At 51.8% G+C, this 26,888-nt stretch overlaps 9 protein-coding genes across 10 annotated transcripts; 5 read left to right on the top strand and 4 right to left on the bottom strand.

Moving 5' to 3' along the window:
• Positions 1 to 69: 69 nt before the first annotated feature.
• On the bottom strand, positions 70 to 2,155 carry LOC137912105 (T-cell surface glycoprotein CD3 zeta chain-like). The gene is made up of 8 exons (XM_068756462.1): positions 2,069 to 2,155; positions 1,245 to 1,342; positions 1,113 to 1,157; positions 945 to 1,010; positions 804 to 839; positions 637 to 690; positions 468 to 497; positions 70 to 387 (listed from the first exon to the last, which is right to left on the bottom strand). Exons 1-8 carry the CDS (start codon positions 2,127 to 2,129, stop codon positions 322 to 324), a joined length of 456 nt encoding a protein of 151 aa, XP_068612563.1. The 5' UTR covers positions 2,130 to 2,155; the 3' UTR covers positions 70 to 321.
• A 228-nt stretch (positions 2,156 to 2,383) lies between these two features.
• Positions 2,384 to 4,333, bottom strand: creg1 (cellular repressor of E1A-stimulated genes 1). Of its 2 annotated transcripts, none has more exons than XM_068756296.1 (5): positions 3,931 to 4,333; positions 3,341 to 3,460; positions 3,151 to 3,264; positions 2,975 to 3,063; positions 2,384 to 2,857 (listed from the first exon to the last, which is right to left on the bottom strand). In XM_068756296.1, exons 1-4 carry the CDS (start codon positions 4,207 to 4,209, stop codon positions 2,977 to 2,979), a joined length of 600 nt encoding a protein of 199 aa, XP_068612397.1. In that variant the 5' UTR covers positions 4,210 to 4,333; the 3' UTR covers positions 2,384 to 2,857; positions 2,975 to 2,976. The 2 variants fall into 2 exon arrangements, with proteins under 2 accessions (XP_068612397.1, XP_068612396.1); XM_068756295.1 differs by having other exon boundaries at positions 2,391 to 2,860; positions 3,931 to 4,323.
• Positions 4,334 to 4,462: 129 nt separating this feature from the next.
• Positions 4,463 to 7,292, bottom strand: setdb2 (SET domain bifurcated histone lysine methyltransferase 2). Its single transcript, XM_068756461.1, has 11 exons — positions 7,248 to 7,292; positions 7,022 to 7,135; positions 6,827 to 6,923; positions 6,578 to 6,725; positions 6,221 to 6,499; positions 5,806 to 6,131; positions 5,560 to 5,729; positions 5,252 to 5,475; positions 4,979 to 5,170; positions 4,786 to 4,874; positions 4,463 to 4,716 (listed from the first exon to the last, which is right to left on the bottom strand). The coding sequence occupies exons 1-11, from the start codon at positions 7,279 to 7,281 to the stop codon at positions 4,584 to 4,586; spliced, it is 1,806 nt and encodes a 601-aa protein (XP_068612562.1). The 5' UTR covers positions 7,282 to 7,292; the 3' UTR covers positions 4,463 to 4,583.
• Positions 7,293 to 8,449: 1,157 nt separating this feature from the next.
• On the top strand, positions 8,450 to 10,580 carry f7l (coagulation factor VII, like). The gene is made up of 8 exons (XM_068756413.1): positions 8,450 to 8,567; positions 8,847 to 9,013; positions 9,090 to 9,114; positions 9,190 to 9,303; positions 9,392 to 9,532; positions 9,633 to 9,721; positions 9,825 to 9,945; positions 10,033 to 10,580. The coding sequence occupies exons 1-8, from the start codon at positions 8,480 to 8,482 to the stop codon at positions 10,578 to 10,580; spliced, it is 1,293 nt and encodes a 430-aa protein (XP_068612514.1). The 5' UTR covers positions 8,450 to 8,479.
• A 445-nt stretch (positions 10,581 to 11,025) lies between these two features.
• On the top strand, positions 11,026 to 13,242 carry LOC137912225 (coagulation factor VII-like). Its single transcript, XM_068756575.1, has 8 exons — positions 11,026 to 11,092; positions 11,304 to 11,467; positions 11,545 to 11,569; positions 11,668 to 11,781; positions 11,903 to 12,049; positions 12,244 to 12,362; positions 12,479 to 12,599; positions 12,689 to 13,242. The coding sequence occupies exons 1-8, from the start codon at positions 11,026 to 11,028 to the stop codon at positions 13,240 to 13,242; spliced, it is 1,311 nt and encodes a 436-aa protein (XP_068612676.1).
• Positions 13,243 to 13,615: 373 nt separating this feature from the next.
• f7i (coagulation factor VIIi) lies at positions 13,616 to 15,726 on the top strand. Its single transcript, XM_068756262.1, has 8 exons — positions 13,616 to 13,676; positions 13,804 to 13,967; positions 14,050 to 14,074; positions 14,172 to 14,282; positions 14,351 to 14,488; positions 14,613 to 14,728; positions 14,810 to 14,930; positions 15,086 to 15,726. The coding sequence occupies exons 1-8, from the start codon at positions 13,616 to 13,618 to the stop codon at positions 15,724 to 15,726; spliced, it is 1,377 nt and encodes a 458-aa protein (XP_068612363.1).
• Positions 15,727 to 16,378: 652 nt separating this feature from the next.
• On the top strand, positions 16,379 to 18,853 carry f10 (coagulation factor X). Its single transcript, XM_068756261.1, has 9 exons — positions 16,379 to 16,442; positions 16,603 to 16,763; positions 17,026 to 17,050; positions 17,141 to 17,254; positions 17,354 to 17,485; positions 17,570 to 17,847; positions 17,946 to 18,063; positions 18,162 to 18,349; positions 18,431 to 18,853. The coding sequence occupies exons 1-9, from the start codon at positions 16,379 to 16,381 to the stop codon at positions 18,851 to 18,853; spliced, it is 1,503 nt and encodes a 500-aa protein (XP_068612362.1).
• A 995-nt stretch (positions 18,854 to 19,848) lies between these two features.
• On the top strand, positions 19,849 to 22,095 carry prozb (protein Z, vitamin K-dependent plasma glycoprotein b). The gene is made up of 8 exons (XM_068756263.1): positions 19,849 to 19,936; positions 20,134 to 20,294; positions 20,395 to 20,419; positions 20,513 to 20,680; positions 20,838 to 20,969; positions 21,049 to 21,128; positions 21,251 to 21,389; positions 21,482 to 22,095. Exons 1-8 carry the CDS (start codon positions 19,849 to 19,851, stop codon positions 22,093 to 22,095), a joined length of 1,407 nt encoding a protein of 468 aa, XP_068612364.1.
• A 446-nt stretch (positions 22,096 to 22,541) lies between these two features.
• On the bottom strand, positions 22,542 to 25,413 carry pcid2 (PCI domain containing 2). The gene is given in 14 exon segments (XM_068756320.1): positions 22,542 to 22,800; positions 22,890 to 23,013; positions 23,102 to 23,221; positions 23,322 to 23,401; positions 23,499 to 23,599; positions 23,679 to 23,820; positions 23,907 to 23,982; positions 24,067 to 24,170; positions 24,267 to 24,321; positions 24,403 to 24,444; positions 24,533 to 24,672; positions 24,754 to 24,843; positions 24,929 to 24,990; positions 25,334 to 25,413. Coding segments are annotated over 13 exon segments (1,200 nt in total). The 5' UTR covers positions 24,965 to 24,990; positions 25,334 to 25,413; the 3' UTR covers positions 22,542 to 22,710.
• Between the last annotated feature and the right edge of the window lie 1,475 nt (positions 25,414 to 26,888).

Below are 26,888 nucleotides of genomic sequence, written 5' to 3'. Positions count from 1 at the left end.
CTCTTAATTTGAAAAAATGACCACTTTTCACGAAGTTCACCTCATTTAAAAGACGAAAACAATTCACGATTGTGTTTTTTATTTTTTATTTTACTGTGGGAGGAACTGAAATGTTCTATTTTACATTGTAATAACAGAAGAACAGCTTTTACAGGTCAAACAAAAAGAAAACGTGAAAAATGATAGAATTCATTACAGCAGAAACAAATCAAATAATTGATGAACAGAATAGAAACATTTCGCGATTGTGGTTACATTTTTACAGGATATTATCAACACAAAACTGTAAAAAAATAAAATAAAGAAGAACAACATTTGGCATCAGCGACCAGGCAGCGATTTCATCTGGAGGGAGTTGTAGGTGTCTTTGGTTGCTGCGCTCAAACCCTGAACAGACACAAGAGTGGCTTTGATCCAGTAAATAGACCCGGCCGGCCGACAACGCATCGATCAGGCGCTCCACTCACCTGGTAAATCTGTTCGCTCCTCCTCTGACGCTGCAGATGCAAACGCAAACAAGTCATTTTTAGCACATGCACCGAAACGATCAAAGAGAAACACGACATCCCGCAGCAAATAATTAAAGACGTCCATTTTAACGTGCATTTTGTTGCTGGAAAAGGAGAACAAACACACCTCTCTTTTAAAAGGCAGCTCTCTGTACTCTCCGTCGGGACGTTTGGTCAATTCCTGGATATTCGGGAACGTCACACGTCATATAATAAATATTTATAGATGACATTATCCATGAAATCCTTGTCAGTCATCATCAAATATTAAAAAGAGAAATGGAATATTGTTACTGTGTAGTTCGGATCTTCACCCTTCATCCTGCGGTTCTATGAAACGGAACCAACGAGATGGAATCAGCGAAGGAACAGTTCTGCTTGCTCTGGGTCTTGTCGGGTTTCTTTACGGCCCAGAGGAAACAAAATGAGACTCACCCGTCCTCTTTCAGGATCTCCTCTCGCCAGCAGGGGGGAGACTCCCGGGTTCTGATCTTTCCGATCCTGAAGAAGACGCCATCGTAAATAATCCAGACAGATGATGCACAAACGAGCTTCTGATCAGAGGGTTCTCAACGTTCTGAAGTTCCGCGGACTCCGACTCACGTTGTAGACGCCGACCCCCGTCGCGTTCATTTTGGGTTTGCAGAACTGAAACGTTTCAGTAGATAAAGCGAAGACGTTAGTCACCAAATAAGGAGCAAACGAAAAGGTCGGCGCCACGACGACGGGTTTGACCTTCTCCTTGATGAACATGCCGGTGATGATGAGTGCGTACAGGCCGAGGAAGCCGTCCAGGATGTAGCACATGTACGGGTCGTACAGCTTCACCGCCTCTGTGGAGGTCAGGGGTCAAAGGTCACAGACACCGGACAGAAACCAGGACGCTTCTCTTCAGGCCCGATTCTCTTTCGGCTCGTCTGCCTCGTCTTCATCGCAAACCGCCGCTCGCTGTCGTGTTTTCCTGCGCGGCTGAAAAGCTTTATTTCTCAGCGTTGACGTGTAAAAACCACAACGCTGCTTCCTGAGGATGTCTCTCTCTCTCTCTCTCTCTCTCTCATTTAATTCTATACATCAAACTAAAAGCTGATTGATCAGACACGTTGAAACAAATCCCTCCTTTAGAGAAGGAAAGCATATTTTCCTTCTAAATTCTGTCCAAAAGATGAAAAATAAGAAAATCTCACTTTGAATCTGATTTTTTTTATATTTTATAGAGAATAAAATAATTATGAAGGAAGCAACACGCCTGGTGTGAAGCGGATTCACAAAGATTAGATCGTAATAAACTTTATTTTATTGATTTGTCTGTTTCTAACATGCGGACAGTCAAGTATTATTTCTCTCTAAAACAGGAATTCTAAAGCTAAACTCGCACGCTTTCCAAAATGGCTGTTTTTTTTCTGTGTTTTTCTTTAGCCTGTACAAAAACATAGAAGCTGTAGCGTTCACATTTACATGTAAATACACTATTTTAAGTATAAAAGATCATAAATTGATCTTTAGATTTGTGGTAAAACTGCTTTTGAGGATATTTGTGAGGATATTTGTTCGGGTTTTACCTGCCGGGGTCGACAGGGCGGCGAGCAGCAGAAACCCGGACGTCATCGCCTGCAGCTTCATCGCTCTCACGGGAAACAACTGAAGTCTTCCTCGCTCTGGTCTGAAAGTGGGACAGGAAGTGGCGAGGCATCGCTGTGACAGGTGACACATCATCTCCAAATACCCCCCCCCCCCACACACACACACACACACATCAAGACACGCATGTGGAAAAATACATTCTGTTTTCAGGTTTCATTGTGGTTGGAAATGTAATCAAAACTTTTGAATTTAAGGGATGAAAAAACAAACATTTCCACAGAGTAGTTTGATATTTGAGTTAAGACAGATTTCACCACACAAACAAAGATACACTTGCGAAACACATTTTGTTTTATTTAATGAAAATAAAACTTTTTCTGAAAAAAATACATTTTACAAAGCAGAACGAAGCTCACCCGGAAGCCCCGCCCCTATCTAGACCAAAACACACCCACCTCCCTTTTTACATTTAGGATATTTTCCAGTTTTAAATCCATATTTGACGTCAAACAAGCTTTACAAACAAGCTAATCAATAAAGCTGGCAGTGATCTGGTGGTTTCCTGCTGGATACAAACAGAAGAATTGATCCAAACTGTTTCCCCGTCAGACTTTATTCTCTATTGTAAATCGCTACCTTGCTTTTATGAGAATATCTGCAGCTCCCTCTAGTGGTCAATACATTCATACATCCAGTTTTGAAGAGATAATGACAGACTAAAAGCCTTTTGCTGTTCCTCTTGCTCGCTGCAGATTTTAACTCTTGAGCTGCTGCGGAAACAAAAGCAGAATTCAAACGTAGTCTTGAATTGACTCTGTAATTTTATAGTGTAGTCCTGTATCGTAGGACAAGAAGACAGAACTACAACGACCAGCAGCTCTTACCATCAGCGGTGCTTCCCATCCGGAGCGGCCTGGAAGTATTCCTCCGGAGTGACGGTCTTCACGCCTCCAAAATAATCCAACACCCACACCTGGAACACGCAGGAAGAATGTGGCTAGTACTGCAGGCACCATCTTCCACTTCACAGCGGTAGTCATAGCAACAGTCGTACTGGTACCTGCGTGATGTTGAACTTGGCGAAGAACCAGTTGTGATCCGACGGCCAGCCGATCATCTCCGGATGGCGACTGAACAGAGCTTCTTTGGCAAAGTCTGCCTCCGTCCCGTTCACCTGGAGGAGAGGGAGGGTCATGTGACCGCTCAGAGGTCACCTGGATACCTGTGTGTGTGTGTGTGTGTGTGTGTACCTCCATGACAGATCCAGACAGGATGATGTGAGCACAGAGAGGACTCTGAGGGTCGAAGCCCTGCTGTTTGCAGTAATGAGTCTGAGCCAGAGTCATGGACAGAGACGCCTGAGGGTTCGCCTGCATGAAGGGGGCGACAAAAACAATAAAGTTTTATTCTCCACCTTCACTGGCTTCCATTTCTACTCTTTGTTTCAATGTCCTTCAGTCATTTAGCTCCAAATGCAACTTTAGAAATTGTTCTGGATTCTCCATGATTGTAGTTTTCTTAGTGTTGCAACGTCCTGTCACATGACCTCAGACATGTGACGTTAACTATAACTGCTGAGTCACTATCTCGAGGAACTGCTGCGTCATCTCGTGAATCTTAAAATGCAACTTATTTCACTGAGAGAAAAAAACAAAGTTTAGATTTCTTGGTTTATTTATAGCCCAAATCACACAAAATAAAAAGCGCATGTCTCGTAATAATATTTAATAAAAAAAAATATTTTTTTAATCGAGTTCTGAAAGTAACATAAACAACAGTTTGAATGTCTTAAAGAAACTTTATTGTCCCGATTCCCAAACCGTGACGTCACTGACGGTACCTTCAGGTCCTGCACGGAGATCTCCATCCGGGTCAGGTACATGTAAGGGACGCCGGAGCCGGAGCCGTCCGGACCGTCGCTGACCGAGAAGACGTTGGAGAACGGCTGCCCCACCACCGGCTTGTGCGTGGAGACGGTGGCCATGGAGGCCCAGTCGCACCTGTGGGCGACGAAGCGGGCGACGCGGGCCACCTCCCCGTGAGGAGGGATGTGGAGCCCGCGGCAGGAGGCCCAGAGGTGGCCGAGGAGGAGCACGCAGGCGGGGTGCAGAGCGGACATGGTGGGAGAAGTGAGCGAGGAGGAAACCTCCACCGGGGGGACATGTAAACAACACACGGAGATCCGGTGTGGAGTTTCAAAATAAAAGCGGCAGCAAGTAAAACAGGAAGCCGGTTTCTCAAGCGCAATTCCGATTTCACAATAAAAGTCAGACCTCTGATATTATTGGTTGTGGTTTCCAGAGTGAATAAAAGTGTACGTTTATTATAACCCTAATTAATTTACTGAATTAAACCAAACTTTATCTCTTCTGCAACACGAGTCTGTTCATTTAGGAAAACAGGAAAGGGAACAAACCGTTTTATTATCAGTACAAAAATATATTTCCTTTTATGAAATGTCCAAGCCCGACCCAGGAAGTGTTTCGCCGTGATTCAGACGCCACACAGATCCTCAACGGTAAACTGTCCTAGGCAACCGTCGCCGCCGCAGTGACACGCCACTTCCTGTTTCCTCCGCGTGTCTGCGGAGTAATTCCACGTCAGCTCGGCGCCGGCCTTTGTAGCGCTGGAGGAGGAAACGTTAGATCGGTTAAAAACAAACAACTTCCTCCTCCTCCTTCCTCCTCCTCCTCACCGGTTGGTGAAGAAGGCGACGACGGGGAAGGCGGAGTCGTGGGAGTCGATGAAGACGTTCTGGGTGAACAGGTTAGGCTGGCAGCTGTGCTGTAGAGAGCAGAGACGGTGGGGTCAAAGGTCACACGAGTTACTCAGACGTGACTTCCTGCCTGCTTATCGATAACGTAATCGATACGCGATCGTCCCCTTACGTTTATGAAGCGGCTCACGTTCCCCTCCTTGCTGGCGTCCACGAAGACGACGCCCTCCACCCTCGTCGCTCTCTTTAAACTCTTCTGGCCGTCGGACTCCGTCTCGGCGCCGCCTTCCGCCGGCTCCCTCTCCTGGTCACATGACCCGCCCGCCGAAGGAGGCGGTTCGCCCGGGCCTCCCGTTAACGCCGTCTGAGGGACGCCATCTGAAGGTGGTCTGACCGTCTCGTAACCCGAACGCCGCCCCGACCGCTCGCCGGAAACCGGACTCACCTCGTCTCGCCGCTTCGGCGCCGTGGCGTCCGCTGATCTCTGGATCACCGGGACATGCGAGGGGGGCGCGGTGGCTTCAAGCGGGTTGCCCCGCCCCTCCTGCGCTTGCGGGGCGAGCCACTCGGTGATGACCTCCACGTCGTCGTCCGAGGGGGGCAGGTCCGTCCTCCTCGCCTTCGGGGCGGGGGGCGCGGCCGAACCCTGGACCTTCTGCAGGATCACGCCTGAACACGTTTTTATTTCCCCCCGTTAAGAGTCGGCCGCACCTTTGTAAACCCCGCCCCCCCGCCGACCCGACGTCGTCTCACCCGCGTAAATGCACACGAACGTGCCGCGGTCCACGTCGTCACGGCAACGCACGCCCCAGCCACGCCCGTCGGTCTCGTAGACCTGCAGACGGACCCTGATCCCCCTCTGGACCAGCCGGTTCCGACAGCGGGCCCAGTCGCAGCCGCACCACGGGCCGCACTCGTAGACGCTGAAACACACGGCCGTTACCCGACGGGGGGGGGGGGGGGAACCCCCCGCCTCATCTGTCCCCCGCTTTGTCTCACCCCGCCGGCACAGGCGCCGCCAGCCGGTGATGGCTGTAGTGGCGCCCTCCTGTGGTCATAGCGACGCAGGCGCATCGCTTGTCGCCGCAGCCGTCGGCGCAGTCGCAGCAGGTTCTGAACAACGCCGGGCCGCGGCTCAGGAAGCAGCCGTGCGGCCAGCGGTCCTTCCTGTAGCGGAACTCGGGCGGGCGGGCGCCGCCGTCCCCGGGACACAGCTGGACCGGCGTGGCTTCCGTCCCCCGGCTCAGGTCCAGTTCGGGCCACTTGGGGCCCGCGGCGGCAGGAGGGTCCAACCGGACCCCCGGGTTAAACGTGAAGAAGTCCACCTGGAGGAGACGCCCCGCCCCCCCGTTAGCGCTCAGAACTTCCTGACTGGCCAGGAGCCAATCACAGGTTCGGAGGACTATCAGCTGACCTGCAGGATGTCGTGGCAGTCTGTGGTCAACAGGAAGCGCGTCACGTCGTCATAGCTACGCAGGCTCTGCCCGCACGGCGCCTTGTAAAGGATGTCCCAGTCCTCCACGCCGCCCGAGTCTGCGGGCGCCGCCCCCTCACAGAGCCCGTCCTGCCTGGACGCCACGAGCGGCATCGCCGTCAGCCTCTTAAAGCCGCAGAGCAGCGGGATCTTCAGAGGGTTCTGACCCCAGAACGGCGGCGTGAACCGATGCATGCTGGGTAAACCGGACAGGCAGGTCTGGAGGAGGAACACGAAATCCGGGGTCGACGCTGCGACGCGAGATTTGAGGTATGGCGAGCGCGTGCGGCGCGTTACCTTGCAGCAGGTGTGCAGGTGGTACTGCAGCTGGACCGGGGTCAGAGGGCGCGCAGGCGGCGCCGCGGGGCTGGAGGGCCCGTCGGTGGAGGAGGAAGAGGAGGAAGAGGAGGAAGAGTGGGAGTCGGGAAGCAGGACCTCGCCTGGATGGGAAAACACGACACGGACCGAGACGTTCACAGCATGATGACATCACAGCAGGATGACATCACAGCAGGATGACATCACAGCAGGACGGAGGTCTGTTTACCTAAACCAATGACGACCTGAACCACGGAGGCGTCCGGAGGGGAAGCGGGGCGGCAGGAACCCAGAAGGTCCAGCAGCTTCAGCCCCTGGACGTACTCTGACGGACACACAACATCGTTACACACACACACACACACACACACACACACACACACACACACACACACACAGATCAAGCGATTGATCGGGACCAACGTTTATCGGTTGCCTCCTTGTTCTTCAGGACGCACTTCAAGTCGTCCAGACACTCGAAGGCTCCGGTGAAAACCCGGTCCACGTCCTCCTTGGCCCAGAAACGTTTGGCCCGTTCTGGAAAACAGCGTCCATTTACAAAGATGATCAAACATCCGGCTCGTTTTTAGACTTTTTTTCCGACTTGGTGACAATTAGTTAAAATAAGAGCAGGAGCATTTCTTCTCACCGACATCTTGTGGATCCAGTGAATCCTCTTCCATCTCCACCCGACGCGTTAGTTAGCTAGCTATCCGGCTAGCGTTAGCAACCGGCTCGCTACAGGACGAAAACGATCGAAAAACGATGTTAAATCTGTCAAAATGCAAAAATAAACGATAACCGGATTAATGTAAAAAAAATGGAATTCTGAGTTTCTTTTAAAAATGCCTGATATAATGCCAAATGTATTGTTAACATTCTCAAGATGTGCCCAACCTTGGTTTCCGGGGTATTAATATTGTCCTAACCGGCTACCGTAGATTTCTGTTCCGGACTAATTTATACCCTGTTTTTCGTTTTCCTGGCGATTTTCCTGCCGTTATATGTATACTGTGTGTATACACTTAACATATATTTTTTTAAATAATGCACAACGGTGTTTTTGTAGTGTGGTTTGTATCGCAAGTAAATACACGTTTTATTTGTGTTCGTTTACTGATTGTCTTTATGCCACAAGGAGCAAAACAAAAGAGAAAAAAAAAACAACCTCACACATACTCGGGGTTTGCTTTTAATTACTGGAGTGTATATTAAAACAATATTTATCAAGGTCTTAAAATATTGGGTTGTTATGCTATTATTTTTGTCTGACAGCCTATTTTCAGGGAAAATTTTACACTCAAGCGCTTTTTGACTTGACCCTCGGAGGCCACTGTCCCGAGGTTGATAATAACGATATATCAATATTTATTCACGGTATGGTAGAGATATATCTGTGAATGAGGACAGCTATTTGCTCGAAGCTAACATTAGCCACTTCCTGCATGGTTTTATAACAATTTCATAATAATATTTCATCCCCGACATCCTGGAGACGCAGTGAGAGTGTCGCCCTCTAGTGGAGCGCAGTGGAACAGCTGAAATAACAGCAGAACAAAAGTACATTTTTATAAACGCAAATAAAATGTAAATAAAATGATTAAATTGATTTTTAATTAAATACAAATATTTGTCTTAGTTTTTGTTATGATGATATACTACTGATTATCTTCATTGCTATTTACAACTGATCAATACTTTGAAAATGTACTTTAGTTAATATAATCGAGACTCTGCCGTGTCCACAAAGGGGACACAACAAATCAAATCATTTTTAACCCACGGATGCAGGCCTGCTGTCGGGTTGCGGTTCACGCGCGACTTGTTTGTGAACAAGAGAGCCGTTTTGTCTTTCTGACCTTTGAACAGTTCAGATTAAACATGGCATCCGTCAGCAGCGAAACGAAGCGACTCTTCTTCCTACGACTCCTCATCGCTTCTCTCCCAGCATGCACTGGGCTTCCTGGAGGTCAGTCTCTTCCTTCTTCTCCCCCTTACGCTTTCTTTGTCTCCTTTGGTCTCATCCGGTGTCGAGGGCCCGGCTTACAGTCGGGTCCTTCTGTGCTGTCGCTCCCGATTAGCGTTCATGCCTCCCCCTTGAATCACCAGCAGCACCTCATCCACTCTGTCGTGTCGTTCAACCTGAGGCGAGGCGGTCGCTGCCTTTTTTATTCTCCTCCAGTGGTTTTAAGTAACAATGAGGGAACATGTTAGGTACCAGAAACGTGGTTTTGTCTCTAAAATAAAGGAGAAGTGTTTGTGAGCCGACCGGAAGCCAGTGTTTTCCTGCGTCGCACCCGCCGAGCAAACTACCTGTTTGAGGAGCTGAAGCGAGGCAACGTGGAGCGGGAGTGTCACGAGGAGAAATGCTCCTACGAGGAGGCGAGGGAGATCTTTCCCCTGCCTCAGCAGCTGGTCAGTCCAGAGACAACAGGATCTCAGCCGTGCTCGCCGTCAGTGTTTCTGATTTGAGTCGTCTTTATTCACGCAGGAAGCCTTCTGGAGGAAGTACACAGGTAGGAGCCGGACAGGTAAGAGATCTCCGATCAATTCCTTCAGTCTGGTTGAGTCGGGATGCTTCCTGTCCGCAGCGGCGGATCATTGCCTGTCGTCTCCCTGCAAGAACGGCGCCACCTGCACCCGGCGCGTCGAAGCCTACGTCTGCAAATGCGCCCCCGGTTTCCATGGACACAACTGTGATAAAGGCACCGTGAACAGCCAGAACAATTTCGACAATCGTTTGTCGTGACAAAATGAAGCTTTCATCCGTCCCCCCGTCCCCCCCTTGCACAGCCCGTCGGACCTCCAATGGTTGTCGCTATAGAAACGGAGGATGCGAGCATTTCTGCAGAGAGTCTCCAGATCGTTCTCACGTGTGTTTCTGCGCTCCGGGCTACAATCTTCATCGGAACAACGCCACCTGCCTTCCTCAAGGTCAGGCACCTTTAGTCACTCGTAGAACGTAGAATGACGTGAATGTTAGCGAACGTTATAAACGCCGATGCTAACATAACCTGTGATCCCTCCGGTGAAGGTGCTGTGGCCTGTGGACGACCTCAGGTACACTTTGCCCCCAGGGTGATTAATGGGCAGATCTGCCCCAAAGGACACTGCCCATGGCAGGCAAGTTTCTGGGCAAAGACTAAACGGACTAATCCGATTGCCTCCCGTATCTTTCCGCCTGTAATTGGAAACGATCCAACGATGGTCTGTCCTCCCTGCTCAGGCGCTGATAACCGAAAACCACGCGTACATCTGCGGGGCGATCGTCCTGTCCGACCAGTGGGTTTTAACCGCGGCGCACTGCGTTTGGGCGAAACCTGACAGCGTCTTCCACGTCACCGTCGGTAAGTCCTAAATGCGTCAAGATTTCAATGCTGGTAAAAAAAAAAAAAGAAGCATACGAACGACATAAAGGTGCCGTACCCGTCAAGGTGAACACGACCGGCAGACGGTCGAGAGGACGGAGCAGGAGCGCCGGGTGATCAAGGTGATCGTCCACCTCGGCTACAACAAAACGAGCCACGACAAAGACCTGGCCATGCTGAAGCTCCACCGCCCGGTGAAACTGGGCCAGTACGTGGTGCCCATTTGTCTCCCAGCCAAGAACAGCTCCTTCAGCCGAACAATGGCCACCATCCGGCACTCCACCGTGTCCGGTTGGGGCCGCCTGTCGCGCTACGGGCCCCCGGCTCGATACCTCCAGAAGCTGGTGCTGCCGAGAGTCCCCCAGCAGGAGTGCCGCCTCCACACCAGGCTAAACATCACCAGGAACATGCTCTGTGCCGGGCTGAGGAACGGGGGCCAGGACGCCTGCGAGGGGGACAGCGGCGGTCCTTTGGCGACGCGCTACAAGAAAACCTGGTTCCTGACGGGCGTGGTGAGCTGGGGGAAAGGCTGCGCCAATGAAAACCTGTACGGCGTCTACACCAGGGTCAGCAACTTCCTGAGCTGGATCGAGGACATCATGTCCACAAGCTGAAGGGGACGGAAGGAAGCGCAGCTCAAATAGTACACGAGTGTAGATCGGTCCCTAAACATAATTCTACTGTATAATGTATTTGTATGAATCATCAAATGTGAAACAAATAAAAACACAACTGTTTTTTCTGAAACTTTTGATTTTTATTATCCTTGAACCTTTTATCTGATTAGCTATAGCAAGCAATTAATGGGTATGAACAATAATTGCAAGTTGGAAACGTGCAAGGAATTAATGCAACCCACGGAGGAGCAAAGTCGCAAAGCAGGGAAAGGGTTGGGAAGAGCGAATAAAAGCAGGAGCTTCCCGTGGAAGGCAAAGAGCAGCCGTCCGGTTGAACGGGCCACATTCAAGTACTTCTGCGGGGAACATGTGATCAAAGAGGACGGCGGGAGGGGGTTCAGACTTTGCACCTGTGGATCCACAGAGAAGCAGATCCCAACAGATGAATCCGACGATGTGGCAGAGAGTCTTCGTCGCCTTCTGCCTCTCCAGCTGCGAGGCGGCGTCAGGTGAGGAAGGTCAAAGAGACTTGCGGTAGAACCCGAGTCAAAAATAAATCTGATCCCTTTTTTTAAAAAACGCGAGTCGTTTGTTTTCTCTCATGAGTTTTGCAGTCTGATTGAAATGCTAATGCTAGCATGCTAACGGTTACAGAGCGGATGAGCACATCCAGACGCGGAACGCGGCTGACTGATCCCGACTCGGCCTTTTTCTCTTTAGTCTTTCTGGATCCAGAACACGCCCATGGCGTTCTGGTCCGGACTCGGAGGTATAACTCCGGCTGGATGGAGGAGCTCCAGATGGGAGATCTGAAGAGGGAGTGTCTGGAGGAGAAGTGCAGCTACGAGGAGGCTCGCGAGGTGTTTGAACACGACGAGACGACGGTCAGACTCGGGGGTTTTTTAAAAATTCATTTACGCTGAAAAAAACAATTTCTAACGTCAGTCCTCTGTGTTCTCAGAAAGAATTCTGGAAAACATACAACCGTAAGTACCGGGACATTTCCATCTCACACCAGAATGCAGGCGTGTTCTGATAGCTCTAAACCCTGTGCCCCCCCCCCCCCCGCCCGCCCGTCTTGTAGTCCCAGACAGCTGCCAGTCAGACCCGTGTCTGAACGGAGGCAGCTGCTTCACCCAGGGTTCTTCCTACGCCTGCTACTGCACACCGCAGTTCAGCGGGGTCAACTGTGAGCTCGGTGAGCAAAATACGCACCAAACAAATGTACCAGCACGGCGGGTTGTCGGTTCTAAGACGGGTACTCCCAGTCCCTCGCGGAAGGAAACATTTAAATCCTGAATGTATCATTTGGTTTTTAGATTGCCTGGTCGTACCCAACAGCTGCCTGTTGGAGAATGGAGGCTGCGAACATTTCTGTGACGAAGAGGAGGGCGGACAAAAACTGAACTGCTCATGTGCAGATGGTTACTTCCTGGATGTTGACGGACAAAGCTGCGTAGCGGAAGGTGGAAGAACACAAAAATATGTTAAATCGGGACATACTGGGATGACCGAGGAATAAACTTTGGGTATAATGTTGTATAATAGTGGTTCTAGTACTGATCCCTGTGGAACACCACACTGAAAAAGCGTTATTTGCATTCTGCTGGTTCAGTGGCAAAATGGGAATTCGAGTTGTCGACCTTTGTCATGGTTTCAGAGGCGATTGCGTGCGGCATGGTCCCCGTCCTACAGGGAGAAAACGAAAGCCAGCAGCTCCACCCTCGAGGGCGAATCGTCGGGGGAACAGAATGCCCCAAAGGTGAATGCCCCTGGCAGGTACGCTGAGGTTAAACAGGCAGTTGACTTGTTTACTGTGTAGCTCATGCGCTCTAGAAAAACACAAATGTGTCTAAAAGTTCCCCCCCACCTTAGCAGCTTTCTATATTTTCAAGGTTTTGTTGGTGTACAAAGGTAAAGGTTTCTGTGGGGGCGTTATTTATAAGCCGACGTGGATCCTAACCGCATCTCACTGCCTGGAGGACACTGATGTTCAGTTCCTGAAGGTGGTCGCAGGTACGAATCCCCTCCACAGGTGCCTTACACCATGACACCTCACATTTAAACGCGAGATGACTCCGTTTACCCTGGTCTTTGTCTGCCAGGCGAGCACAACACTGAGGTGGCTGAAGGCACGGAGCAGCTCATCCAGGTTGCTGAGATCCTCATGCACGAAAACTACGTGGCGACCAACGCCGACAACGACATCGCCCTTCTTCGCCTGGCGTCGGCCATCGTCTACACCCGGCACGCCGTCCCGGCCTGCCTGCCAGCGCGGACGCTGGCCGACCGTGTCCTCTGGGCCGTCAACCTGCACACGGTCAGCGGCTGGGGGAGGCGGAGTGAGAACGGGCCGACCTCAAACCTGCTGCGGCGACTGAAGGTACCGCGGATCCGAACGCAGCAGTGCGTGGAGGAGAGCGGCGTTACGCTCACGGGGAACATGTTCTGCGCCGGGTTCATCGAGGGCCGGCAGGACTCGTGTAAAGGCGACAGCGGCGGGCCGTTGGTGACGACGTACAAGAAGACGGCGTTCCTGTTGGGGATCGTCAGCTGGGGGAAGGGCTGCGCCCGACCGGGCAACTACGGCATCTACACCCGCGTGTCCAACTACCTGGGTTGGATCCACAACCGGACAGCAACGCGGGACAATAGCTAGCGGGAGACTAATTAGCTCACGAGCTAACGGGAAGCGGGAACAGACCCGCCGGCCGTGTGGCTTCTGATACTGGTGATTGTCGGGTGTAAATTAAAGCTGAATAATTCACTATTAAAATAACTTTTAACACATTCTGGAAAGCACTTTGGTATTATTTGTATGAGCTTATAAACTGAGATGACCGTTCGGTCTGCACGCGCACGCAGATTTAAGTCTATTTACTAATTACGCAACAGCGTAAATGCCCGTCTCTGTGTTGCATTGATTTCATTTCAAGGGTCCGAAGCTTAGTGGGCGTGTCCTTCAAACGCCTGACCCCCCCCCAGTTTAAAAACGCTCCTTGTCCCCGTTGAGTGGAAACCCTGAACTCGACATGCTGCTGAGGAGCTGCTGCGCCGGCTGGATTCTGATTTCAGGCATCGCTGCGGCTGCAGGTCTGCAAACTTTTCCATTCGCTTAAAAGAGTTAGCATGAGAATAAATAGCATTTTCTATTATCTTGTTATCCCCACATGGACCTCCACGTACACGATGGAGTAAATAAAGACGTGTCTCCTGGCAGTGTTTGTCCAGAGGGACGAGGCCAACGCGGTTCTGCAGCGATGGCGGCGGGCGAACAGCGGCTTCCTGGAGGAGATGAAACAAGGGAACATGGAGCGGGAATGCGTGGAGGAGATCTGCAACTACGAGGAGGCCCGGGAAGTCTTCGAGGACGACGACCGGACGGTCCGATGCCTTTTATCAACATCAAAAGAATGTCCTTTCTTTTTTGAGTAAATGACGTGCGACGTTTTCTTTCCTTTTGCAGAGGCAGTTCTGGAGGACGTACAACCGTAAGCGCCTCCTTTCATCTCCTCCTCTTCCAGTTTCCGCAGCGTGATCCGAAGCCGTTAACCCTTTAACGCCGTTAACGCCTCGGTTTTCGATCAGGTAGCCCCTGCTCGGACGACCCCTGCCGCAACAACGGGACCTGCGAGGAAATGGGGCAATCCTTCAACTGTTTGTGTCCGGAGGGTTTCCTCGGCGATCGCTGCGAGCTCAGTAAGAAGAGCCTCTTCTTCACGAGTGCGTCACGAAGCCCGAGTAACGTCCGCCGCTGCTCCTTCCAGGGTTAGAAGACTGGCTGAAGTGTTTGAACCTCAACGGGCATTGTCAGCATTTCTGCGACGGCTCAGGACAATATCGAAAATGCTCCTGCGCTGACGGATACGAACTGGGGGCAGACGGACGACAGTGTATTCCTCGGGGTACTAATATTCGCTAATACTCCTATCCAAAAGGTCCGCTGTTGAGTAACAAAAAAATCAGCTCCGGAGATATCTGTCAAATCCCAGTTAAATACACGTGTGTGTTCCCCCCCCCCCCCGCCAGTGGAGTATCCCTGTGGGAAACTGGCTCCAGAGGAAACCGGAACGAACCAGTCTATGTCGGATCAGACCCGGCTGGTGGGGGCGAGCCACTGTCCCAAAGGAGAGTGTCCCTGGCAGGTAGAGGAAAAGCTGCAGCCGGCGCCGTCAGACTGCCGGCGGTGCATCGTGGGTTCTAATCGCGGGTTCCGTTGCTCACAGGTTCTGGTTCAGCTGCACGGACAGAGCCACTGCGGAGGAGTTCTGATCGATCCAGACTGGGTTGTCACCGCTGCCCACTGCGTCAGTGGGAAACAAGCTGCGGAGCTCACTGTGGTGGCCGGTAGGTCACCGGGACCGGCTCAGATCGGCTGCACGGGTTCTGCTCCGGGTTCTGCTCCGGGTTCTGCTCCGGGTTCTCCTGCAGACTCCCGCTTGAGACGTTCCTCTGATGGATTCGTTGCGTTATTTTGTTTGTATTTTTTCTCTTGTTATCAGGGGAGCACAACTTGGACGTGGAGGAGGGCACAGAACAGAGGATGCCGGTTTCCATGGTGATCACCCACGAGCACTACGTCCCGGAGACCGGAGACAGTGACGTCGGGCTGCTGCGGTTGAGACGGCCAATCACCTTGACCCGTCACGCCATCCCCGTCTGCCTGCCGACCCAAGACCTCGCCAGGCGGGAGCTCCTGCCGGTCCGCTTCCACGCCGTGTCCGGCTGGGGCGGGAGGACCAGCGGGGGCAACGAGGCGCCCGACGCCCGCCAAACCGCGCAGGCGTCGCCCGTCCTGCGCAGGTTCTCCGTGCCCATCCATCACAACCTCCTGTGTTCCCAGGTGTCCCGGTTCAACTTCACCGAAAACATGCTGTGTGCCGGATACCTGGAGGGTCAGCAGGAGAGTTGCCGTGGAGACGATGGGAGTCCGTTGGTCACGGAGTATGGCTCCACCCACTTCCTGACAGGCGTGGCGGGGTGGGGGAAGGGCTGCCCACAACCTGGGTATTATGGGGTTTACAACTTCATGGGAAACTTCGTGCACTGGGTCAAGAGCGCCATGGCGACAGCTGGCGCGACGCCGACGCAGGAAGCAGCAGCGGCGCTCTTTGACATGCCAGAACAGAAAATACTTCAATAAAAGTATATCTTTGATGCTTGCAATGATTCAGTCGTCTTTAAATGTCTCCATGTTAAGCGTTTGAAAATCCTCATTCACTGTAACCGTCGCTCCCTCTTCCTCCTCGTCCTCCTCCTCCTCCCTCCACCCCGAAGCTCCGCCGAATGCAACGTTTTGGGAGATGAACGCCTCCTCGCAGGGAGGCGAACCCTCCATCAGTATCTGTCACTCATTCTAGTAAATAAACCAACCTGGATGGACGAATAAACTGCGTGAGGTCGCTGATTTCTTCTTATCTCTATGTTGCAAAAAAATATATATTTTGCAATCTATTCCAAAGTTGTGCAACCCCCCGAGCTCTGAGTAAATTTAGCTTTTAAATTCCACTGCTGGAACTTTCTGGCTGGGAGTTTCTTCCAGCAATGCACTCTGGGAGTTGTAGTTGACTCTTGATATTGTTTTGGATGCATTAAATTCAGGATAATTATGAGCTCTAGCATCCCATTGGAAGTTTGAAGATAAGCCCCGCCCGGTCCAGTTTCCCGGCAACAACTCCTCCTCCTCCCTTCACCCAGGTCATTGGCCTCGCTACCTCCCCTCCTTCTCTCCCTCTCTCCACATTCAGAATTCATTACTTCCACTTCCCCAGCGAACTCGCCGTCCGTCCCGGACCATGTTTTGGTTTCACCGACTGTCCCCGGGCCTCCTGCTGATCCACATGGCTGCCGCTCACATGGGTACGTTTGATAAAGTCTCAACTTTCAGGAAAGATGGCCCAGAATGGGGAGCAGATGAAGGAAGGGAGGGGGGGGGGCACCATGCGTACATGGAAGCCTGTTTTGGGTCCATCACTCCTCGACTGATCCTCGCTGATCCGCCCGTTTCCTCTCTTCTCAGTCTTCCTGGATGGCAAGGCGGCCAGAGAGGTGCTGACCCGGCGGAGAAGAGCCAACAGCGTCTTTGAGGAGTTTAAACAAGGCAACATGGAGCGGGAGTGCAAGGAGGAGCGCTGCAGCTGGGAGGAGGCGCGAGAGATCTTCGAGAACGCTGAGAAAACCGTATTAACCGTCTGCAAACATCAACACAAAACGTTTTAAAGCCACGCCCGAACGGCTGTGGGCCAGCCCGTTTGTTAGGGGGGGGGGTCCTGCCTCTTTAGCGGTTAGCATTCGAGCTGTTGCTCGGTGCATTTTACTGTCTGGATAAAGACGATTGATGCAAAGGAGATTTCTGTGTTCACCCGACATTTGCAAAAAAACATCGATTCAACTTTCATTACGGTGAAACAAGGATTAGATTCTACTTTTCCTTTTTCTGCAGGACGAATTCTGGGCCAAGTACATCGGTAAGTACGGCGCGGCGCTGACGTGGGCGTGGCATCAGATGAAGGCAGTCAATCCTGAAATAGTCACTGGGCTCCCCTTGCCTCCTGCAGACGGCGATGCATGCGAGTCGACGCCCTGCGCCCATGGAGGACACTGCAAAGATGGAATTGGTAGCTACGAGTGCTACTGCCAGGCCGGGTTCCAGGGCTTCAACTGCGAAATCGGTAATCCAGGTTTTACGGCTAATGTCGGGGGCCGAGCGACCCGGGTGGGACGTCCAATCAGCACTCCTCATCCTCACAGTGCATCCTATGTCTTTGCAGTTATTCCTGAGCTCTGCGAAAACAAGAACGGCGGCTGCGAACACTTCTGCAGAGTGGTCCGAGGAAGTGCTCAATGTTCCTGCGCCGACGGATACTCCCTGGAGTCCGACGACAAATCCTGCCACTCCAACGGTGAGCCTTCGGGACGCTTCGCGCTCTCTCGCATCTCCACTTCTAGCCGGGAAATATTGGCTAATTTCACCTGAACTCTTGCAGACACCTACAAATGCGGCGCCATCATTACTGAAAACAGCCGGAATGTTTTCAGGTACGAGCGGGAGAACAGGACGCTGGAGAACACGACCGGATCCAATCTGACGGATCTCTATTCCAACACCAACGCCGCCGAGCAGAGGAACGCGACGGACAACGGCAGCAACAGCCAGATCGCGCCAGAAAAATACACTTTAGAGGACTTGCTCACCTCCGAAATGGCGAGTATGACCCGAATTGTCGACGGAGAGGACTGTCCTCCAGGGCAATGCCCATGGCAGGTAAGGGACCCTTTCATCCTCAATGGGATCATAGCCTTTACGCCGTTTCTCTAGCTACCCACCAACATATCTCCGTAATCACAAGTCCCAATTTGCAGGCGCTCCTCCTGAATGAGGAGGACCGCGGATTCTGCGGAGGAACAATCCTGAGCGAGTACATCATCCTGACCGCGGCCCACTGCATGAAGCAATCACGGTACCTCTACGTGAAACTCGGTGAGTCCGACCGTGCGGTGGACAGATCCATCGGTTCAAAAGTGGATTCGATTTTTTTAAACAAAACAAACTCAAATACTTTTTTTCGGCGCGTCCAGGCGAATTTGACACTCTGGTGGAACACGGCAACGAAGAGACTCACCTGGTAGAAAGCATCATGACCCACAATAAATTCAAGCCCGACACCTACCTCAACGACATTGCGCTCATCAAATTGGCCAAACCCATCCGGTTCAGCCGGTACATCCTGCCGGCCTGCTTGCCGAAGCAAAGCTTTGCTGAAAAGGTGAACCCAAATCCCAATTTCCTCTAATTCTCTTGGTTTGGTTTTTTTTTTTTACATTTTGTTTCCGCGTCTCCGTTGCAGGTCTTGATGCGGCAGCAGGACGGCATGGTCAGCGGTTTCGGCCGCCTCGGCGAGGGTCGCCAGCCCTCCACCATCCTGCAGCGCCTCACCGTCCCCTACGTGGACCGCTTGACCTGCATCGAGTCCACCCAGCTGCGCATCTCCCCCAACATGTTCTGCGCCGGCTACGATGAGACGGCGAAGGACGCCTGCCAAGGCGACAGCGGCGGGCCGCACGTCACGCGCTACCACAGCACCTACTTCGTCACCGGCGTCGTGAGCTGGGGCGAGGGCTGCGCACGCAAGGGCAAATACGGCATCTACACCCAGGTGTCCAAGTACGTCCAATGGATCCGCGAAGGAACCGACAGGCTGATGCGCAACGACGTGGGCGGCAGCAGAAAGAGGAGGCACCACAGCGCCATCGAGTGGATGACTCTCTAAGCTCCGAGCAGAGATCAGCTCCCGTGAAATCAGCACATTAATGTTTTGTGGCTGCTGAGCAAACTGTAGTAACACTTGGTAGCACTGGCGAGCTTGTTAGGAAGCAGCCGCCTCCCTCTCCATCACAGCAACACGATCGTCCCATTAGCAGTGGGCATAATTACTTTGCGGGTGTTCCACTGGGTTCTATTGTTGGTCCATCATAGTTTTTATTTAATTGAAGCAACCGTTTTCCTTTTCTGTCCATTAGGGGCAGCAGAACAAACTTCAAACACAACATCAAAGGCAATATCAGCTTATGAATAGGTAAAAAGGTCAAACGGAAGACATGGATAATCATCCGTTTAGGACTGCTTGAAATGTTATTTTTCTTTTTTAACAAAAAGAAAAAAAAATCAACTTTCTCTTTGGTGATCAATTGAACAGCCACAAATATCAGATATCAAGTCCACAAAAAAAAACTCTATCCATCACGAATGTGAAAAAATAAATTCAAAAATAAATGGCCGTTAAGAAATCAATGCTGTTTCTTGCATTCTTATCTGTAATTTATTATTCCGTTTTTGCAGCACTACCATGAGAGTACCGACTTTATTCATTTTAAATGATTAATCGCCGCGTGTTTACCTCAAGCCCACCGACTGTTGACGTTTCAGAGGTCGAGGCCTGTCTCGTGTGGTTTGAGGACAGTCCAGAGTCCACCGCGGGGACACATCGTTCGCCCCTGGCTTTACTTTTAACTCTATAAATGAACAAATCTGAGCTGCTCTGCAGAACATCGGACTCCGGTTTAAATAATTACATCATCAGAAGAATAAAATTCATTCGACAGCAACAGACTTCTCACTTTCTTACGTCAATAAGCTCGAAGCTTTCTACACATTTTTGGACATTTAGAAATACTGAAATGGACTCTGTGAAATGGTTGTGACTCATGTGTGTGTGTGTGTGTGTGTGTGTGTGTGTGTGCGCGCGCTGCAAGCGGACTCAGTGTCATGGCGGTCAGAATCATGTCGGCTTGTTTTCGAGCGCCCGGTCTTTTATTCTACCTCCTTAGCTGCTTTCTTCATGTCCAAGGACAAGGTAAGAGCCCTGACCTTTGACCTTCCCACTGACTGAGCTTGATCTCATTTTAAGGAGTTTCTCTTCGACTGACATCCTGTTGAGTTCAACGATCACAGATTCCAGATCCATTATCGAACGTTTGGGCCAGAAACATGTGAATGAATCATCCAGATGTTGCGGTTTGGCTGATTTCGGCGTTTTTTTGGCGTTTGCAGTGTTTCAGGCGCCGCCGGCCCACGACGTGTTCCTGCGGTCCAAACGGGCCAACGCGTTCCTGGTGGAGGAGATCCTGCAGGGGAACCTGGAGCGCGAGTGCCGCGAGGAGACGTGCAACTACGAGGAGGCCCGCGAGTACTTTGAAGACACAGAGAAGACGGTCAGAGCGATTGATCGTTTGGGATCGGGGGGGGGGGGGGGTGGGTCTCTCTCCCGCTTTGCCTCCGATGCCCAAACCGGTTCTCGTTCTTTGCCCACAGATCGCCTTCTGGACCGTTTACCATGGTGAGAAATCTTTCACGTCACTGAAGACGGAAGGAGACGATTGAATCTGTACTCCTAATCAATCGCATTGATCGCCCGTCTGTCCGCGAGCAGATGGGGACCAGTGTGAGCCCAACCCTTGTCTCCATGGAGGGAACTGCACCGATAAAGTGGGCGGGTTCCAGTGCCTTTGCTCCGCCCCCCATTACGGCCAAGCGTGCGAACTGGGCGCGCCGCGGGACGATGGACAGCCGGCCACGGCGTCGCAGACCATCAGACCAGGTTGGAACTCACCCAGAGCTAAAGAGGCTCCGCCTCCACGGAAGGGAGGAATGTCCTATTATCAGACCTGTGGGTTTGAGCCATCTGTTGTATCCATGGAAACACCGTCGTCTGCATCACGCCCCGACACGTGATTCGGCGATATTTTACGCTTCAGAAGTTTCCGAGTGTCCAACCGAGGGCCCGGCGGCCTGCCACCAGCTGTGCACGGCGTCCCACCTCCGCTTCACCTGCTCCTGCATGCCGGGATTCAAGCTGCAGGCCGACGGGCGGAGCTGCCTCCCCGAAGGTTCGGGTCGCCCCGCCCCCCGAACACGCCTGTGACACGCCCACCCAACCGGTTAAACACCCGCCGCTTGTGTCCACAGTGGGGCGTCCCTGCGGAGGGCTTCCCGACAGGCGCGGCACGGCTGCGTCGACGCGTCGCGACGGAACGTGCCCCTGGCAGGTGAGATGCTTTCAGCCAATCACAGCGAGGCATTTCTCGTCCATGTTGGGGAAATGCTAGCTCGGCCCTACGAGGGGAGGCGTGGCTCAGCTCCCGCTGTGGGTTTGTTTTTCCGTCTCCAGGTGTCCCTCCTGAACAGCAGCGGGGTGGAGCTGTGTGGGGGCGTGGCGTTGGGTCGATTCTCTGTCCTGACATCCACCCGCTGCCTCTTCAAGGATTCGGGATTCGATCCGCGACCCTCGAACTTCTACGTGGTCACGGGTATCGAACTTTTTTTTTTTTACTTCATCATCGTGTTAATATTTTACTCGACACCCGTTTCATACCGTTTTGACTCGTTCCTCATCTCCTAGGTGACAAGATGCTCTTCCGTGTCAAGGCCTTTTACATCCACGAGAATTTTAGAACCAATCACCATGGCAACGACCTCAGTCTCCTGGAGCTGGCCAGCCCCCTGCCCCTTAGCCCCACCCTTATCCACCTCTGCTTGCCTACCAAGGACTTTTGCGAAAACATCCTGATGCATTCTGGGAAGGTGGGCGTCACCAAGAGACGGGGGACCAGTCCGACCCAGACACTGTCCTACATGACGCTGGACGAGTGTCGCGGTCAGCTGAACGTCTCGCATCCGCTCAGCAACAAGATGTTCTGCATGAGGAGAAATCAAAACGAGGCCCCGGAGCGGCCGAACGGACCCGGAGTCGGCCGCAACGCCACCGGTTCAAAGGCTCAGGCCTCACCCGGGGACGGCAGCAGGCCATGCGGAGGACTGTTGCCGGGGACGCCGGTTGCCACATTGAATCACGGGACCGCCTTTTTGACCGGGCTGCTGATGTCATCAACGGCGGACTGCGGCGGTGCGGTGTTCACCAAAGTTTCCCGCTACCTGCGCTGGATCAAACCGCGGCTGGCGGCCGCCGAGGATCACATGACCCCGCAGGAAAGGCAGTACCCCGAGTACCGCTAACAAAGCCACGCCCCCCCCCCCGTCTTTAAACTCGTTCAACTTCAGAATCCCTCCGACACCGAGGCAGAGCGTCACGGTAAAGCTCGGGCCCGAGGGTCAGGGCAGCGGTTCTCGCGTTTCCAACCTCCTCCGTTAAAAGGGCTTCCGTTATCCCGGCTGAATACTTTACTTTCGTTCCGGTAAACTTAAGAGAACACCATCGTCATAGAATTCACGAAAGGCACAGCTTTTTCCTCAACCATTTCCCAAACCAGATGAGGCGTTGCCACGGTGATGGCAGCGCTCAAACTAACACAGTAATCTTTGTCGCTCATCGCTTTGATGAGGGTTTATATCGTCAGGAATAATCTCATGTCCGTGTTTGTTATGTGAAATTAAAGAGACAGATCATAAAATGTGATTTTCAGTGAATAAAATAAAGACTCCAATACCCACAATGCACTGTCCAAAGCCACCGTGTATTCATGAAGACAAACCGGTTCAACGATGAATCAGATACAAGCTGTACAAACCAGCACCTGTTTATTTCACACTTGATTTATAATATAAAACACAAAAAAAAAAAAAAGTTTCCTGTGGGGCGTCACGGCCAGAAGGAATTGTGGGTAATGTCGTCTAAGAGACCGAAGAGAGGGGAGGGAACGGATTCTGCTTACTGACCACAAGCTTCTGGTGCTGGTGGGAGATGTAACCCTTGATGTGACCCTGACAGGAAACGAGAAGCGGCAGGTGAGCGTTTTTAATCCACCTCCGGGCGACCCCCCCCCCACCCCCCCACGAAGGCGCGTCCTCACCATGTAGATGAGGTTCGCCAGGATGCACTGCACCTCGTCGACGTCGACGCCCTCCACCTGCATCATCCTCAGCGCCACCAGGAAGGAGTCGAGAGGCAGCTGGTGAGTCTTCAGCAGCTGATACCTGCGAGCAGACGACGTCATAAAAAACCACGTGGGGAGGGGGGGGGGAAAGACGGGGGGACCGGCGGCGGCCGGCGTGCGGAACGCACACTTTCTTGAAGAGGTTCCTGTAGGTGATGATCTTCAGCTTCTCCAGGATGAGGAAGATCCCGCAGCGGATGAAGAAGGTCTCGTGTTTGGACAACGCCTCGTTGAGCAGCAGCAGGTTCCTTCGCTGAAAACGAACACACACACACGAGATCCCCCCCACCCCCCCCCCCGTGAGATCAGTGACGTCACTTCCTGCGCCGCGGACGCCGTGCGGCGGGCTTTTACCTCACAGATTTCGTGATGTCGGCGAACTGCATGAGGTCGTATTTCTTCAGGAGCTGGTGGGTCGGCATGTGACCCTGAAAACGAGCACAGCGGTCGGGTCACACCGGGTTTTACCGGCGCCCGAACCGACCGGGGGGGGGGGGGGGGGGGGGGGGGGGGCCTCCGACCAACCAGCAGCATCTTGACGGGCAGCAGGTAGATGAGGATCATCCGCTTGTTCTTCTGACTGGATCGGTGGCAGTGGCGGAAGGAATAGGACAGGAACTCCTCCGCTGCGGAGACGCGGAGACGCACGTTAGCGTTACCGCTAGCTGGCGTAGCTCACGCTAAAAGGGCGCTATTCAGAATCACCTGGTTTGAAGTCGCTGTCGAACATGGCTTTGCGGCCCACGTAGTATTTGTAGGTGACTTTCTGGGCCGGGGTGTAGTCGGTCTTCAGGTTGGAGCTGTCGATGGCTCTGATCAGGGGCTTGCACAGGTGGAGCTTGCTGATCTGGGAGCAGATCGAGAAGGACTTTGCTCCGATTTGTCCTCCCAGTACCGGTACACTCGCACACGCGCACCGGTACGAACTCAGACCTTGAAGTAGATCTTGAAGAGCTGGTTGCTCAGGAACATCATCCCCCACTTCTTAGAGTCGTCGGTCGCTGCACGGCTGCGAAGGCAAAGAGAGACCTGAAGGAAAGTCGCGACATTTTCATCCGAGATCGGGGAACAGACGCTGAAACGGAGGACCGACTTGTCGCTGGCGCAGACTCTGAAGCAGCTCATCAGCTGCTCGGCCGCTTTCTCCAACATCTCGCCAGGGTGACCTTTACTCTTCTTCTGCAGCTGCTGCTCCGCCTGAAAAAAAAAATCCGCCAGACGCATTTGAAAAGTCACCAACCGCAAGGCGACCCGACGCGAGCGGCCGGCCGGCCGGCCGCGGGCCAGGCTCACGCTGTTCGCGAATATCCTGAGGTCCAGCGTGACGGCGTACATCACCGGCAGAGCCCTGAAAACCACAGAGCGGACAGACGCTGAGAGACCGCCGGCGATGCGTTCAGGAGCAGCGCGTTCAAACCAGCTCACTCACCAGTTCTCCTCTTTATGGGACTGGAAAGCTCTCAGGAAAGATGTGAGTCGTCAAGGAGGGACGCCAGATTACTGATTTGAACTTTATTGACACTGTGTGTGTGTGCGTGCGCGTGCATCACGAAGGATATTGGACGACGAGTGTCTGGAACTTGTAGGCTTCGACAAAGTCGTGATTCGCCACGGCGTAGGTGCACCGGAGATGAGCCGCGACCATCTCGTCGTACGGCGGCTCCAGGAGCTGCTGGCACTTCTCCTCCGGACTGGCCATCTGAAAAGACACGCCGCGCGGGTGAGAACCCGCACGCGGGCGAGGCCCGGGTGTGCCGACCCGAGCGGGGCGGAGCCTCACCTGGAGCCGAGGGTTGGCGACGTGCGGGTGTTTGAAGGAGAGCAGCTCGGCGCAGAACGCGCCCTCGTGGTTGTCGATGGCTTCGTAAACCTACAGGAGCAAAAAAAAAACAAGAGTGCAAAGTAGCGTAGAAGACTTAGGAGTAGAAGGCGTGGCCTAATGGCGGCTCGGCTACCTGCTGCAGGTACTGGTTGATGGTGATGTGGGCCATGACTTCAAGCTGCTCAAACTGCAACCCTGAAAATACGAACAAGTGTTTGTTAAAAAATAACAAATAAAAACCCCTCCTTGAAAGGAACGTAAATACAGCTGCTATTACTGATTATATTATCATAAAATGTAAATGTTTAAAAAAAAAAAGTTCATACAATTTATCAGAAGACATCGCTGCTGATTGGTTTATAAATCGTCCACGGAGAACAAAACGTGTATGAATGCACGCAGCCTGAGCTAGCATGCTAGCGAACGCGTTCGTTCCTCAATTTTTGTTTTGTTTTGCAAAAACAAACATTTGTTAAATTGATATTTTTAGACGTTAAATACAAAAACACATGCCTTAAAAAGGATAACGATAAAGTACCTCATAAACTTGCCTTTAATCCTTTATAAACCCGTTAAGTTTAGGATCGTTCCCGAGAGGAAACCCGAACTGTTTTCCGGGACGCACAACATCCGGTTTGCTGAGATCGACTTCTGGTGGCATTTCAGAATAAAAGACTACACACGTCACAGTTAAAGGTTCCAAATATGATAGAACATTAAAATCGGAAATATGTAAAGTTATTTTTAAAATGTCAGTGACTTAGAAGCCTACAAAAAAAAAAACATAGACACACATAGATCAGGAAACGAAAATATAAGTAGTTTAATCCGGATCAATAAATAGATCTTCCATAATAGAAAAACTGTGAGAAGCCCTCGCACAGATCGGGTCAGAGTTCACACGGAGGTGCGAGAAACCCCAAAACTGGACCCTCAGACCCCCGATCACAGAGGCACTCGTCTTTTCTTGAATAACTTCTCTCAAATGTAAATGTTAAAGCAGATCTTTGAGACATTGAGCGTTTTCCTGTGTTTTTCCCCACATAGATGTCTGAAATGGGACAATAAATCTGATAACATATGAAGAAAGTACAAGACATGAGTTTGGAGTCTTTGCGAGAATCACTAAAGCACAGCAAAGATAGATTTAATTCTCTCTTTCTTTTATTTTATTTAAAGAAAGAGAGCAATCGATGAATGAAACTACAAATGTTTTTCAGCATCAAAAGGGCCTGAAAGAGAAAATCGAGACAGAGTACTTTATGTTTTCTGGTTTCGTGTGTTTCATATTTATCCCTCTGTCTGCCTGTTGAATAAAGTGCTTCCACTTGTGATGTCTTTGCCTCCCTGAGCACGAATCTAATGGCTTGAATGGAAGTTCAAGGCTGCGAGAGCGGCCTAATGGCTTTATTTACCCGCTCGCCTCCAGATGCTGGTCAATTTGTTCCATTAGAAAAGCAAGAGACGGGAAATCAATCAACTGTGACTTTCGGCCGGATAGAAAACATTTCATTTAAGGCCAAGAACCGAAAAGTCACTTGACTTGAGCATAAAACGCATCTAATATTTTTTAAATAAATGTCATAATATTAAAGCATTAAAGCAATTCCTTTGCAGTTTCTTTGTCCGTGCATCCGGTCAAAGCGAGTCAGGCTTTTACATTTAATCTGGTTTTTCAGATTTCAGATCAGATTCCTGATGACAGCTTCTTGATAGTTGCCGAGCCGTTAGGAGGGCAGGCTTACTTTTTTTTCTCTAGACACACAGATTCATCAAAGAAAGCGTCTGCGGGGCCCCCGACGGCTCTCCGGATGAGCAGCCCGAATATATGAAAGTTGTCATGGAGACCCGAGGAGGTTCCAGGTGGATGCGATCTTCCCTCAGCGGTCCGTTAAATGAGATAAACCCCCCTCTGGGTCCGTCATTAGTGACACCGAGGGCCCAGACAAAGGGACGATGATGCAGCAGGTGTGTGTGCGTTTGGAATCCAACACCCCGACCGGCAATTATAAATCCCGGCTTGTCCCTGCTGACGGCATGTCCGTGCGGTGCTAAGCCACCAAATCTGCTGGCTGACATTTAACATGCAGCAG

Source organism: Brachionichthys hirsutus, chromosome 24 (genome assembly GCF_040956055.1).
Source record: "Brachionichthys hirsutus isolate HB-005 chromosome 24, CSIRO-AGI_Bhir_v1, whole genome shotgun sequence".
NCBI classification, from domain to species: Eukaryota; Metazoa; Chordata; class Actinopteri; order Lophiiformes; family Brachionichthyidae; genus Brachionichthys; species Brachionichthys hirsutus.
Note: the sequence above shows the minus strand (reverse complement) of the source record. Positions and strands in the feature narration are given on the sequence as shown.

Bases quoted from the DNA above. Each gene is read 5' to 3' on its own strand.
- creg1 (XM_068756296.1), bottom strand. From the start codon at position 4,209: ATGTCCGCTCTGCACCCCGCCTGCGTGCTCCTCCTCGGCCACCTCTGG. The intron at 3,265-3,340 runs GTACACACACAC...CCTCTCCTCCAG, and splicing joins TGTCTGGATCTGTCATGGAG to GTGAACGGGACGGAGGCAGA. The intron at 3,064-3,150 runs GTACCAGTACGA...TGCGTGTTCCAG, and splicing joins CCAAGTTCAACATCACGCAG to GTGTGGGTGTTGGATTATTT.
- prozb (XM_068756263.1), top strand. From the start codon at position 19,849: ATGGCGGTCAGAATCATGTCGGCTTGTTTTCGAGCGCCCGGTCTTTTA. The intron at 20,295-20,394 runs GTCAGAGCGATT...CTTTGCCCACAG, and splicing joins TTGAAGACACAGAGAAGACG to ATCGCCTTCTGGACCGTTTA. The intron at 20,681-20,837 runs GTTGGAACTCAC...TTTACGCTTCAG, and splicing joins GTCGCAGACCATCAGACCAG to AAGTTTCCGAGTGTCCAACC.
- f7i (XM_068756262.1), top strand. From the start codon at position 13,616: ATGCTGCTGAGGAGCTGCTGCGCCGGCTGGATTCTGATTTCAGGCATC. The intron at 13,677-13,803 runs GTCTGCAAACTT...GTCTCCTGGCAG, and splicing joins AGGCATCGCTGCGGCTGCAG to TGTTTGTCCAGAGGGACGAG. The intron at 14,283-14,350 runs GTAAGAAGAGCC...TGCTCCTTCCAG, and splicing joins CGGCGATCGCTGCGAGCTCA to GGTTAGAAGACTGGCTGAAG.
- f10 (XM_068756261.1), top strand. From the start codon at position 16,379: ATGTTTTGGTTTCACCGACTGTCCCCGGGCCTCCTGCTGATCCACATG. The intron at 16,443-16,602 runs GTACGTTTGATA...CTCTCTTCTCAG, and splicing joins CATGGCTGCCGCTCACATGG to TCTTCCTGGATGGCAAGGCG. The intron at 16,764-17,025 runs GTATTAACCGTC...CTTTTTCTGCAG, and splicing joins TCGAGAACGCTGAGAAAACC to GACGAATTCTGGGCCAAGTA.
- LOC137912105 (XM_068756462.1), bottom strand. From the start codon at position 2,129: ATGAAGCTGCAGGCGATGACGTCCGGGTTTCTGCTGCTCGCCGCCCTG. The intron at 1,343-2,068 runs GTAAAACCCGAA...TGACCTCCACAG, and splicing joins CGCCCTGTCGACCCCGGCAG to AGGCGGTGAAGCTGTACGAC. The intron at 498-636 runs GTGTGTTTGTTC...TTGCATCTGCAG, and splicing joins AGCTGCCTTTTAAAAGAGAG to CGTCAGAGGAGGAGCGAACA.
- LOC137912225 (XM_068756575.1), top strand. From the start codon at position 11,026: ATGAATCCGACGATGTGGCAGAGAGTCTTCGTCGCCTTCTGCCTCTCC. The intron at 11,782-11,902 runs GTGAGCAAAATA...TTTGGTTTTTAG, and splicing joins CGGGGTCAACTGTGAGCTCG to ATTGCCTGGTCGTACCCAAC. The intron at 12,600-12,688 runs GTACGAATCCCC...TTTGTCTGCCAG, and splicing joins GTTCCTGAAGGTGGTCGCAG to GCGAGCACAACACTGAGGTG.
- setdb2 (XM_068756461.1), bottom strand. From the start codon at position 7,281: ATGGAAGAGGATTCACTGGATCCACAAGATGTCG. The intron at 6,500-6,577 runs GTAACGCGCCGC...TTCCTCCTCCAG, and splicing joins ACCTGCACACCTGCTGCAAG to ACCTGCCTGTCCGGTTTACC. The intron at 4,717-4,785 runs GTGAGGAGGAGG...TTCCTCCTCCAG, and splicing joins GTCGCCTTCTTCACCAACCG to CGCTACAAAGGCCGGCGCCG.
- f7l (XM_068756413.1), top strand. From the start codon at position 8,480: ATGGCATCCGTCAGCAGCGAAACGAAGCGACTCTTCTTCCTACGACTC. The intron at 9,304-9,391 runs GCACCGTGAACA...CCCCTTGCACAG, and splicing joins TGGACACAACTGTGATAAAG to CCCGTCGGACCTCCAATGGT. The intron at 9,946-10,032 runs GTAAGTCCTAAA...GTACCCGTCAAG, and splicing joins CGTCTTCCACGTCACCGTCG to GTGAACACGACCGGCAGACG.